General features: G+C 56.9%; 2 protein-coding genes and 1 pseudogene across 2 annotated transcripts; 1 reads left to right on the top strand and 2 right to left on the bottom strand.

The window, feature by feature from the left end:
- Nucleotides 1-2,469: 2,469 nt before the first annotated feature.
- LOC129734384 (feather keratin Cos1-2-like) lies at nt 2,470-4,316 on the bottom strand. Its single transcript, XM_055697589.1, has 2 exons — nt 4,277-4,316; nt 2,470-3,051 (listed from the first exon to the last, which is right to left on the bottom strand). The coding sequence occupies exons 1-2, from the start codon at nt 4,314-4,316 to the stop codon at nt 2,744-2,746; spliced, it is 348 nt and encodes a 115-aa protein (XP_055553564.1). The 3' UTR covers nt 2,470-2,743.
- Nucleotides 4,317-5,659: 1,343 nt separating this feature from the next.
- On the top strand, nt 5,660-6,773 carry LOC129734427 (feather keratin Cos1-2-like; annotated as a pseudogene).
- A 3,575-nt stretch (nt 6,774-10,348) lies between these two features.
- On the bottom strand, nt 10,349-11,318 carry LOC106631118 (feather beta keratin-like). Its single transcript, XM_055697807.1, has 3 exons — nt 11,280-11,318; nt 11,027-11,179; nt 10,349-10,675 (listed from the first exon to the last, which is right to left on the bottom strand). The coding sequence occupies exons 1-3, from the start codon at nt 11,316-11,318 to the stop codon at nt 10,349-10,351; spliced, it is 519 nt and encodes a 172-aa protein (XP_055553782.1).
- Nucleotides 11,319-12,375: the final 1,057 nt, after the last annotated feature.

A 12,375-nucleotide genomic window follows, 5' to 3' on the forward strand; every position in this document is an offset into this window, starting at 1 on the left:
TCTCACTCTTTTTTTCTCTGTTGTCTCCTTCTCTCCTGGGCCATGGGTTTTTCCAAAGCCATCCATGTAGGTATCTGCTGTGCTCCTGCCTTTGTGCTGTAGGCAGTTTGGCACCCTTTGTGAACTCCACCCTGGCCCCAGCACATGGTCTCTTTGAAGATCTGGTACTCCCTGCATCATAACCTCCACTTATTTACCTCATTTCCCTCCTTTAAATCATAAAAATTCTGCTGCAACCCAACTTGAGCCTCTGTGTGATACTTCTCTTTTAGGATGTTCTCACAAACTACTCAGGAACAAAAGCATTGTTCTGGTCAAAGGAACACAATGACAGGGCACCCTTCACTGGGAAGGGGGAGAAGAGGTTGTGGCACACTGCCCTAGGAAGCTCTGTGCAGTGTCCTTTGGGCCTGTGGAAGATGTTGCCAGCTGCCCAAATGACAGTGGCCACCAAGGACTGCCTAGGTCAACCTCTGCCCAGAAAGGCCCCTTCAGGCTGGGAGTGTGTCCTGGACATGGGAAACCTGTCTTCTGCTGACCTCTAGTGGGGAACGGGGTGGGGGGGGGGGAGGGGTGCTGCAGGAGGTTATAGAGTAGGTTGCAGCTACACAAGCTACTGGGGAAGACAGTTCCTCCTGCTCTGAGTGGAGCTGTGATGGAGCAGTAGGCTGAGACAGAAGACCGGATGGAAAGACAGCAGGAGTGGAATTGGGTGAATGGCCTCAGGAACTGCCCCCAAGCAGGACCACAGCCAGACACATGGGCACGGGTGGAAGGGACAGGGACCCGGGCAGCACACAGAAAGTGCAAATGCCAGAAGAGTAAGTCTGCCTTGTGAGGGCCCTATCCTGGAAAAAAAGGAATGTCTGTGAAAGGAGAGGAGAGGGGAGTGGAGGGAAAGGAAATGCAAAGCAAGGCAAGAGCCCTAGATAACAGCGCAATACATCATCATGCAGGAGGAAAGCAGCGCTGCTCAGCATAAATGTGTACTCAGACAAAGATGCTGCTGGTCTGGCTGCACGCTGGGTGGCCAGAGAAGTTCACCGGGGAGCCTTTGGCCCCTGACAGGGATGGCTGTGAGGGTCGTGTCCCTGGCCGCCTCCATCATCTCCTTCAACCTGGGAACTGCCGGTCCAGCCCTGGGAACTGTCAGCAGCTTCCTACCTGCCTATCTGAGGTGCACGGCTCCCCGTGGACAGCCTGGCACAGAGTTTTGCAAGAGGCGGCGGTTTACAGGCAGGTAGGATTGCCTGCGGGATGTTCAGGGCTCTGATGACCAGCAGGATTTTGAGAGGTCGAGCTGTGGCCTGGCTGCACCAGTTGGAGGCTCCCAGCGCTGGAAAAACTGTTTCTGGTACTGGGGAGCCTGGGGCCCAGCACAGGTGGCTGCTTGATTCCCTTCATTTGGCTGAGCGAGCGGTTTAACCACGAGGCGATGCGAGCAGAAAGGGTCCCTGGGGCAGAGGAGTGGGAGCCCAGGCAGCCCTCAGAGCACTTTGTTCCACCCTTTGGGCTGAAGTTTGGAGCCAGTTTTGAGGTGGCAGCGGGAGGAGAACGCTCGAGCTGGCAACCTTCAGCTTCCTGGCAGCTCCCTGGGCACTCTGGTGGAGGCAGGGCGTGACGCGGTCCAGGTTTCCTGGGCAACCTCAGTGGCACTGGCAGGGGCTGGTGCCACAGGGGCATCAAGCTGGGGAGCAGCAGGGCGGTGGGTCACTGGGACTGGAGGGGGAAGAGGGGAGGCCTGACCCTCTGGCAAAACCCGGAGCTATCTTACCCGGAGGGCAGAGGCCTTAGATGGCAAAGGATGGGAGGCATGTTGCGAGCAATGGGCATGAACGGGGGAACAAGGCTCTGCACACCTGCCGCAGGGAGAGAAGCCCCCATGAGACAAGAGCCACCTGCCAGGAAAGGCTCGCAGGTGCTGCTGGATGCAGGAGCAGCTCCCAGTGCCACTGCCACCAGCCAGTGTGGCCGGGGCCGTGGGCTTCTCGCTCGGGCACTGGTTGCGCACCCCATCATCTGCAGGGTGTGCTCCAAGGCTGAGGAGGGCATCTGTGTGCAGGGGTGCAGCAAGGCAAGCCCTGACGCTGCTGACTCTGCAGGAGCCAGGGACATCTTCCTCGGCTGCAACGGGCGGTGTCTTGGAAGGAGGCCGCTGCCTGTGTCTGACCCCCCTTCCTCCGGGAATGCCCATGGCTCTCCTTCATCCCTGCAAGCTCTCCCCAGAGCGACACCTTCCTTTCTGCCAGCTGGGGAGAGCATCCGGAGAGAGAAGGACCACGCGGAGGCCCAGGCTGCAATGCATCAGAGCTTTAATGAGTTGAAAGAGGGAAAGGAGGTCCTCTGCGTGGGTGCTACGGTGCAGGGAGCACTAGGAGCAGCTAGGAGTCTTTGCCACTTGGCCAGGGTGGAGCTCGCATCAGGCATCTGCCTGCGCACCTGCCTGTCCCCGAGAGGGAGAGGGGCAGCAGGTCCTTCCTCAGATGGAGCTTAGCAGGCAATCACAGCCCAGGGGAGCAGAAGACAACAGCAAAAAGAGAGAGAAAGAAGAGAGGGAGAAACAGGCAAGTCAGACAAGGGCCATGTTTTCAGAGGGCCTAGGTGCACCTCTTCCTGCTTTCCTTTGCAGGTGGAGCCGGGGATGCTCAGTCCCTCTGAAAGCAACGGCCAGGATCTCCGTACTCAGTCCATTACCATCTTCTGTGTTCCTGGGGGTCCCTCTGTGTGGCTGCCTGTGGAAGCTTTAGCATGGAGGACATCTGCTGCCGCAGTAGCGGCTGGTGATGCAGGAGAGGTCAAAGCCCCCGGAGTTGATGGGCACTCCCTCACAGCTGAGGATGCTGCCAACGGCAGCGGAGGTGGAGGAGCCCACAATGGTGTTCTGCGGGAAGGAGCTGAGGATGGGGCCGGGCAGGGTCACCACCACTGGAGAAGGCTCGATGACGATGTTGGAGCTCTGGCACTGCCTGCAACAGGGCTCGTTGCAGCTGCTGGCCAGCGGGGTCGGGCCGCAGGGCTGGCAGGGCTGGCACGGGCTGCAGCAGGACATGGCTTGGGGCTGGAGGTGCACCTGGGAGAGAGGGTAGCGAGGAGTACAGGGGCACGTAAGGAGCAGCCCGTCCACCCACCACGAGGGAGCTGAGGCACATACTGGCTGGGGAGTTGGAGACCGTGCGGGGGGGCCCTCACCTCGTTGCCTGTCCCCCTGGGCACCGAGCAAAGGGAGCCAGGCCCAGGAACGCTTTTTCCTAGCCAAGAGCCCAAGAGCCCCCTCAGCCCAGCCCCAGCCCCTCTCCACACCAAACCTTCCCCCTGCTTCCCCTCCCAGGACAGGCTGCCCCAAGGCCTGGTACAGGACAGAGCTTCCAACTCACTTGCTTCCAAAGGAGAAGAAGGGGAGCAAAGTGGATGAGAGAGTGAAGAGCCTCAATGCCTTTTATACTGTCCCTGCACTGCCCCAGGTCCAGAGGAAGCCTCTGCGGAAGTAATAATTTTCTGAGAAACAAATCTGAAATGCAAAACACCCAGCTAATGATACGGGCTGTGTTTTGGTTTCCTGCATGGCTGCCTTTTCATTTCCTTGTTTGGCCGTACCCACTCCCCCTTGAAGGCTCCTTTTCAGTGCTGGGGTGGGAGGCCCCAGGATTTCTGGGACAGGAGCGCATCAGTGCCAGCGGAAGATGAGTCCCAAGTGCCGGAGGGGTCGCGTGCAGGCTGGGGACATTGGCCTGCGGCACTCGTGTGGGCTTGTTTGTGGTCCCATCGGCAGGAAGGGCCCTGCTGCTCCCAGCCCTGCAGTGCTCGCCTGGATGCCAAAGGGCTCCCAAGCGGGATGATGTGCCGCGTCACCTTTCTCCCACCCCCCAAGGTCTCTCTGATGGTCACTGGCCATTGCCTCTGCAGGCGGGTGGTCAGCCCTGCTGCTTTTGACACTTTCTCCCAGTGCTGCTCTGGGGAGGCCTTGGTGCCCCTGCTGGGCCTTCTGCGCTCTCTTGGCTCTCTCTTGTGGTCCTCTACAAACACCAACAGATTATATGGTATAAAACCAGAGTGGTACTCACCAGGATGTATGAGGATGGTGGGAGAACGGGGAGCTTGCAATTGCAGCAAGTTTCTTTCAGAAGCAGGGGGGTGGGATGGAGAAGGAGAGGTTGTACTGGCAGTGGAGAAGGATCTATATACTGGATGGGAAACATGCAGCAGAGGGAAGGGAAGGGAAGGGAAGTAACAACTATATCTGGAGTTACTCTGATGAAACAAATAATTTGCAGCCAGCATGTGTGATTGCCTTGATCACAGTGTACAATGGCTTCCATGGTGAAGAGATGGCTGCTCTGGAGTTGCAAGGTGCTGCAACCCAGCTCAGGCTTCTTTGGGACTTGGTTGACAGTGGTGGAAAGGCAACACATTGGGAATAGTAGGCAGATCGTCAATGACGTCCCACAGGGAACAGTTGTCTGTACCATATAATCAATCACCATCAATTTTAGCGACAATCTCCTAGAAGAATAGTTCTTCCTCTTCAATGACTTCTCCATAACTTTTCTTATCATAACCCCAGTTGCCGTCCCAGGAAGTGAAGGGGTCATGGAAAACTCCGAGCAAATGGCAGTGTTTTTGACCAGAGAGTCTTGTCTCTGTACAGCAACTGGCAAGCATCGTTACAGCTCTCTTGCCTTGTGAGCTGTCCTTTGTGGCCAGATGGACTTTCCTCACCAAGTGGTCTCACTGATTGTAGTGTTAGGTTCCCACAGAATCCTACCACCTTCTGCTTTTTTTGGGTCCAGATCAGTGGGTTGAGCAGAGGCAGCAACAGTACTGTTGGAAACAGACATTCCTCTGTCCTGGGAGAGGCTGGTAGCGGGTTGGGTGAAGATGCAAAGAACAGCACAATCATAGCCAAGTGGGAAATGCCTTGCATCTCTCTTCTCATATATGCTGCCAAGTTTCATCAGAGTTACTTGTTTCATCAGAGTAACTCCAGATATAGTTGTTACTTCCCTTCCCTTCCCTTCCCTCTGCTGCATGTTTCCCATCCAGTATATAGATCCTTCTCCACTGCCAGTACAACCTCTCCTTCTCCATCCCACCCCCCTGCTTCTGAAAGAAACTTGCTGCAATTGCAAGCTCCCCGTTCTCCCACCATCCTCATACATCCTGGTGAGTACCACTCTGGTTTTATACCATATAATCTGTTGGTGTTGGTAGAGGACCACAAGAGAGAGCCAAGAGAGCGCAGAAGGCCCAGCAGGGGCACCAAGGCCTCCCCAGAGCAGCACTGGGAGAAAGTGTCAAAAGCAGCAGGGCTGACCACCCGCCTGCAGAGGCAATGGCCAGTGACCATCAGAGAGACCTTGGGGGGTGGGAGAAAGGTGACGCGGCACATCATCCCGCTTGGGAGCCCTTTGGCATCCAGGCGAGCACTGCAGGGCTGGGAGCAGCAGGGCCCTTCCTGCCGATGGGACCACAAACAAGCCCACACGAGTGCCGCAGGCCAATGTCCCCAGCCTGCACGCGACCCCTCCGGCACTTGGGACTCATCTTCCGCTGGCACTGATGCGCTCCTGTCCCAGAAATCCTGGGGCCTCCCACCCCAGCACTGAAAAGGAGCCTTCAAGGGGGAGTGGGTACGGCCAAACAAGGAAATGAAAAGGCAGCCATGCAGGAAACCAAAACACAGCCCGTATCATTAGCTGGGTGTTTTGCATTTCAGATTTGTTTCTCAGAAAATTATTACTTCCGCAGAGGCTTCCTCTGGACCTGGGGCAGTGCAGGGACAGTATAAAAGGCATTGAGGCTCTTCACTCTCTCATCCACTTTGCTCCCCTTCTTCTCCTTTGGAAGCAAGTGAGTTGGAAGCTCTGTCCTGTACCAGGCCTTGGGGCAGCCTGTCCTGGGAGGGGAAGCAGGGGGAAGGTTTGGTGTGGAGAGGGGCTGGGGCTGGGCTGAGGGGGCTCTTGGGCTCTTGGCTAGGAAAAAGCGTTCCTGGGCCTGGCTCCCTTTGCTCGGTGCCCAGGGGGACAGGCAACGAGGTGAGGGCCCCCCCGCACGGTCTCCAACTCCCCAGCCAGTATGTGCCTCAGCTCCCTCGTGGTGGGTGGACGGGCTGCTCCTTACGTGCCCCTGTACTCCTCGCTACCCTCTCTCCCAGGTGCACCTCCAGCCCCAAGCCATGTCCTGCTGCAGCCCGTGCCAGCCCTGCCAGCCCTGCGGCCCGACCCCGCTGGCCAGCAGCTGCAACGAGCCCTGTTGCAGGCAGTGCCAGAGCTCCAACATCGTCATCGAGCCTTCTCCAGTGGTGGTGACCCTGCCCGGCCCCATCCTCAGCTCCTTCCCGCAGAACACCATTGTGGGCTCCTCCACCTCCGCTGCCGTTGGCAGCATCCTCAGCTGTGAGGGAGTGCCCATCAACTCCGGGGGCTTTGACCTCTCCTGCATCACCAGCCGCTACTGCGGCAGCAGATGTCCTCCATGCTAAAGCTTCCACAGGCAGCCACACAGAGGGACCCCCAGGAACACAGAAGATGGTAATGGACTGAGTACGGAGATCCTGGCCGTTGCTTTCAGAGGGACTGAGCATCCCCGGCTCCACCTGCAAAGGAAAGCAGGAAGAGGTGCACCTAGGCCCTCTGAAAACATGGCCCTTGTCTGACTTGCCTGTTTCTCCCTCTCTTCTTTCTCTCTCTTTTTGCTGTTGTCTTCTGCTCCCCTGGGCTGTGATTGCCTGCTAAGCTCCATCTGAGGAAGGACCTGCTGCCCCTCTCCCTCTCGGGGACAGGCAGGTGCGCAGGCAGATGCCTGATGCGAGCTCCACCCTGGCCAAGTGGCAAAGACTCCTAGCTGCTCCTAGTGCTCCCTGCACCGTAGCACCCACGCAGAGGACCTCCTTTCCCTCTTTCAACTCATTAAAGCTCTGATGCATTGCAGCCTGGGCCTCCGCGTGGTCCTTCTCTCTCCGGATGCTCTCCCCAGCTGGCAGAAAGGAAGGTGTCGCTCTGGGGAGAGCTTGCAGGGATGAAGGAGAGCCATGGGCATTCCCGGAGGAAGGGGGGTCAGACACAGGCAGCGGCCTCCTTCCAAGACACCGCCCGTTGCAGCCGAGGAAGATGTCCCTGGCTCCTGCAGAGTCAGCAGCGTCAGGGCTTGCCTTGCTGCACCCCTGCGCACAGATGCCCTCCTCAGCCTTGGAGCACACCCTGCAGATGATGGGGTGCGCAACCAGTGCCCGAGCGAGAAGCCCACGGCCCCGGCCACACTGGCTGGTGGCAGTGGCACTGGGAGCTGCTCCTGCATCCAGCAGCACCTGCGAGCCTTTCCTGGCAGGTGGCTCTTGTCTCATGGGGGCTTCTCTCCCTGCGGCAGGTGTGCAGAGCCTTGTTCCCCCGTTCATGCCCATTGCTCGCAACATGCCTCCCATCCTTTGCCATCTAAGGCCTCTGCCCTCCGGGTAAGATAGCTCCGGGTTTTGCCAGAGGGTCAGGCCTCCCCTCTTCCCCCTCCAGTCCCAGTGACCCACCGCCCTGCTGCTCCCCAGCTTGATGCCCCTGCGGCACCAGCCCCTGCCAGTGCCACTGAGGTTGCCCAGGAAACCTGGACCGCGTCACGCCCTGCCTCCACCAGAGTGCCCAGGGAGCTGCCAGGAAGCTGAAGGTTGCCAGCTCGAGCGTTCTCCTCCCGCTGCCACCTCAAAACTGGCTCCAAACTTCAGCCCAAAGGGTGGAACAAAGTGCTCTGAGGGCTGCCTGGGCTCCCACTCCTCTGCCCCAGGGACCCTTTCTGCTCGCATCGCCTCGTGGTTAAACCGCTCGCTCAGCCAAATGAAGGGAATCAAGCAGCCACCTGTGCTGGGCCCCAGGCTCCCCAGTACCAGAAACAGTTTTTCCAGCGCTGGGAGCCTCCAACTGGTGCAGCCAGGCCACAGCTCGACCTCTCAAAATCCTGCTGGTCATCAGAGCCCTGAACATCCCGCAGGCAATCCTACCTGCCTGTAAACCGCCGCCTCTTGCGAAACTCCGTGCCAGGTTGTCCACGGGGAGCCGTGCACCTCAGATAGGCAGGTAGGAAGCTGCTGACAGTTCCCAGGGCTGGACCGGCAGTTCCCAGGTTGAAGGAGATGATGGAGGCGGCCAAGGACACGACCCTCACAGCCATCCCTGTCAGGGGCCAAAGGCTCCCCGATGAACTTCTCTGGCCACCCAGCGTGCAGCCAGACCAGCAGCATCTTTGTCTGAGTACACATTTATGCCGAGCAGCGCTGCTTTCCTCCTGCATGATGATGTATTGCGCTGTTATCTAGGGCTCTTGCCTTGCTTTGCATTTCCCTCCACTCCCCACTCCCCCAAAGTTCTTCACCCCCTCATCATTCAAAGAGTATTCCTGAATATGTGAAGGATCCCAAGGCTGATGGAGTCTTGCCCAGCCAAGGAACTCCTCTCCTTCAAATCCACACCAGAACTGCACCCCACTGGAGGTGTCCTGGTCCCAGCACATAAGGGCCAAGCACTACAGGATGTTCCTGGGGCTTCTGGTCAGCAGCAGACCAGGGATCTGAAGCAGGGGCACAGCACAGCGACCCTACCAGGCCATCCTACGAGAGGTGAACATCATTAATGTACTGCTGGTTCCACACTGAGCCAAGAGCTCTGAGTTCCTGCCCCAAACCACTGCCCAGATTTTTGTCTCCAGCCTTCCAGTTCCTGCTGCAGAGTCAGGAACTTGTTGCTTTCTCCAGGATCACCTGGATCGTGGAGCCTTTCACTGTGCAGTAATCGACTCCCACCTTTTCCAGATTCCGTGGAAAAGACCACTGTCAGTCAGCAGAAGGGACTAGTCATGGTGGAGGAAAGAGGCACCTTCAAGACCACCTGCTCTTATCAGATATGCTGCTTTCGTGCCATGCTCTGGTACCAGCAGAAGGGAGCTCAAACACTGCCTCTGCTCTCATATCGCAGAGCAGCTGGCCCCAAGCAGAGCAGCCAACTCACCACACAGCTGAGCACCATGGGGAAATACAAGCTCCAGTGGCTGGAGGAATTTGAGGTCTCTGATGCTGTTTTGTCCTTCTGTGCTGTCCATGACACCCTAGTGCAGGGAGCTTCCTCTGCTGGGAAAAATTGCGGAAAAGGGAGGAGGTGTTCCTGTCCAGGGTTGAGCTCTGGGGCCAGGTCTGCCCTGGCTGCGCTATTTTACCTCCACAGCCAGGCATGTCCAGACAATGAACCTCTTTCTGAAAATGGTCACTCTTCAGAGCATGGCCAAAGCGTGAGAAAGCCTATATGGTGGAAATGATCTCTCTCCACATCCCAGGACAGGACCACACTTACTGTAGCTACACAGGGCTATTTTGACCTGGTCTCTGCAAAATCCACAGACCAAAAGAAACTAGTAAAGTATCCTCCAAGTCCAGCCTCTGTATCAAAAACTTTTGACTTCTGCAGAGGACATTTTCCCATAACACAGAAAAAAGGGATTGTCCCTATGTGGATCATCTATGCAGAAAAAAAGGTGTGCAGTTTCCGTGGCAAGTGGACCCTCAACTCATAAGACAGTGGATATACCATGGCATGGAAAGGGTTGCCAGATGTGGACCAAGTTATCCTGGTGCACTAGAGAAACACTGACACACTGTGTGCATTTTCCTTCCATAGAGTTTCAGGTTCACCATGGATGTCATCCAGAGTAAAACCCCTTTTGCAGCTGCAATATTATCAGCCTGCTGGTCTAGAAAAAGGCAGAGAAGTTTAGAAAGCAGAGAGTAATCCAGTGACTGAGCACACACAACGCACGGCTATGTCAGCAATCACTGAAAAACAATCCCCAGACACATCCTTCCAGAATGAACCTTGAGCAACATCTTTCTCACTGTGCATATTGAACAGGCAACTGCCTGAGAAAGATGACACAGAGACATGGGCTGGGATGCAGCAGAACTTTAATGAGTCAAAAGAGGGAAATAAGGTCACCCTGAGTGAAGGTCCCAGTGCAGGGAGCACCAGGGGCAGAAAGGAGTCTGCAGCCCTCAGCTAGGCAGAGATGCTGCCAGCTGTCCATCTGCCTGCCCACAGAGGGAGCAGGGCCAGCTGGCCACCCCCCAGGCTGCCTTTCTGGTACTCGCAGCTGAGGAGACCACAAGAGAACAAGGACACAGGGGGCAAAAGAAAGAGTGGAAGCACGTGAAGGGCAGACACGGGCTGTGCTTTCTGAGAGCCCAGGCTGGCCTTGTCCTTTTGCAAGGGGTGCTGGGGTTGCTCAGCCCCTCTGGAAGCAACAAGCCGATGCTCCATCCCCAGTGCGGTACCATCGTGTGGGTCCCTGGGTGCCTTCTAACCCAGGGCCATGGCCAGCAGCTTTAGCAGGGCAGGCACCTCCTGCCGCAAATGCCGCTGCCCAAGCCAGAGAGGCTGAAGCCCCCGGAGTTGATGGGCACTCCCTCAGAGCTGAGGATGCTGCCAACGGCAGCGGAGGTGGAGGAGCCCACGGCGGTGTTCTGTGGGAAGGAGCTGAGGATGGGGCCGGGCAGGGTCACCACCACAGCAGGGGGCTCGATGACAAAGGTGGAGTCCTGGCACTGCCTGACACAGGGCTCGTTGCAGCTGTTGGCCAGCGGGGTCGGGCCGCAGGGCCGGCAGGGCATGCACGGGCTGTAGCAGGACATGGCTTGGGGCTGGAGGTGCACCTGGGAGAGAGAAGCAGGGGAAATCAAAGCACAGAGGATGGTTGAAGAGCAGCCTGTCACCCTACAATGAGGGAGACCCCTTCCCTCAGAGCAAAAGTGCCCCACCGACACTGACAAAGCCCAGGGAGGTCTCAACCTAGCTCATAGCTCAGGAGACCCCTCAGCCAAATCTCAGCCCTTCTCCATGCCACACCTTCTGCTCCTTTTCCCTCTCCCATGGCAAGCAGCCTCAAAACACAGCACAGGACAAAGGGTAGGTATGTGCTGAGAAATCCCAGAGGAGGAGGAGGCGGAGGAAGAGGAGGTTAAGAGTCAGGAATGGGATGAAGACAAAAAGCGCCTCAAACTCACCTTGTTCACAAGGAGACGGAGGCGAGAGAAGTGGATGAGAGAGTGAGGAGAAGGGCCTGCTTTTATACTGCTTCTGCACCGCCCCAGGCGCACAGTCACTGCACGCGGGCAGTAATTTTCCAGCAGGCTCACCTCCAAAGCAAAACATCCAACCTGCAATTGCACATGTTGTGTTTTGGCTTCCGTCAAAGCCGTCATTTCATTTCCTCATCTCAGACATGCCCACTATGCCACAGAGGCTCCTTTCAAGTACCATGATGAGAAGCTCAAAGGACGTGCTGATTAGGATCATGCTAGTACAGGCAGAAGATGTGCCTCCAAGTGCTGGAGAGGTGTTGCATAGGCAGCAAACACAGGTGCGGGGAAGTCTGGTGAGGTTGTTTACAGCCCATGTCTTCTCCCTCCCTACCTAGCACTCTGCTCATTCCAGCAGTTACTGGTCATTGCATCTACAGGCAGGTAGGCTGTGCTGCTCATTTAAAAGAACTTTGCCCAAGGAAAGTTTCTTCTGGGAAGAAATTTGCCAGATTATTGGCAAAGTCATCCTCTCTCATGGCTCTCTGGGGGTCCCCAACCATTGCCATCAGCAGTGTTGCAGAAGGACAATGTTGCCCACTCAAAGTCTGTGATTCCTCAACAACCCTTATAGATTCGGGTCCCTCAAAACAACCATAGGAACACAGTACAGTGCCTTATTCCTCCTACTCTCCTCACACCACCACGCAGTTTCGTTGCACACTTTAGACCCTGACCAAAAGGCCTAGGCGCTCTTGCAATACAGACTGACTGCCCTGCAAGCCACTCAAGCTCTGGGAGAGCTGGCAAGGTCATGTTGGGTGTAATGGCTGCTGGGGCTGCCTGGAGCTGTGTACATGGGTACAGCCCAGAACTTGAAGATGGATTTCCTGGGGCAGGGGTGGAACTGCCCTGTGTGGGACACAAAAATGCAGACAGCACACACTCCCAGCTTGTGCACCAAACCAAAAAGCTGACACAGCCAACCCAAAATTAGAGTGTGACTGGCCGTGGGTAGGGAGAGTCTATCCCAGGAAGCCTGCCTACTGCAGGCATCGCCTTGCCCTCCTGGGACGCGTCCCAGCTGCCTCCACGTCTGCAGGGCAGGGAAGAGCATCACCTCCTCGATGTAGTCTGAGAGCTGGTTTCGTGCCTTCCGAGCCCACCCCCTCCTTGAGCATCCCCACGCGCGTGGCACGGCAGGGTCCTGCCAGCCGTCACCCCTGGGAGAGCTGGGGGAAGTTCCCTTGCCTCTCCAGTGGTGCCGGGTTGTGCTCCAAGGTGAGGAGGCCTTTGGGGCCTGGGAAAGACGACATGATGAAGCACTAATGCCA

This window comes from Falco cherrug, chromosome 20, assembly GCF_023634085.1.
Source record: "Falco cherrug isolate bFalChe1 chromosome 20, bFalChe1.pri, whole genome shotgun sequence".
Lineage (NCBI taxonomy): Eukaryota > Metazoa > Chordata > Aves > Falconiformes > Falconidae > Falco > Falco cherrug.

Excerpts from the sequence above, each read along its gene's own strand:
- LOC129734384 (XM_055697589.1), bottom strand. The coding sequence starts at position 4,316 with ATGGAAGCCATTGTACACTGTGATCAAGGCAATCACACAT. Across the intron at positions 3,052-4,276 it reads TGATCAAGGCAATCACACAT|CCATGTCCTGCTGCAGCCCG; the intron begins GCTGGCTGCAAA and ends TCCAGCCCCAAG.
- LOC106631118 (XM_055697807.1), bottom strand. The coding sequence starts at position 11,318 with ATGATCCTAATCAGCACGTCCTTTGAGCTTCTCATCATG. Across the intron at positions 11,180-11,279 it reads CCTTTGAGCTTCTCATCATG|GTTGGATGTTTTGCTTTGGA; the intron begins GTACTTGAAAGG and ends GTGCAATTGCAG. Across the intron at positions 10,676-11,026 it reads TCCGTCTCCTTGTGAACAAG|GTGCACCTCCAGCCCCAAGC; the intron begins GTGAGTTTGAGG and ends TCTCTCTCCCAG.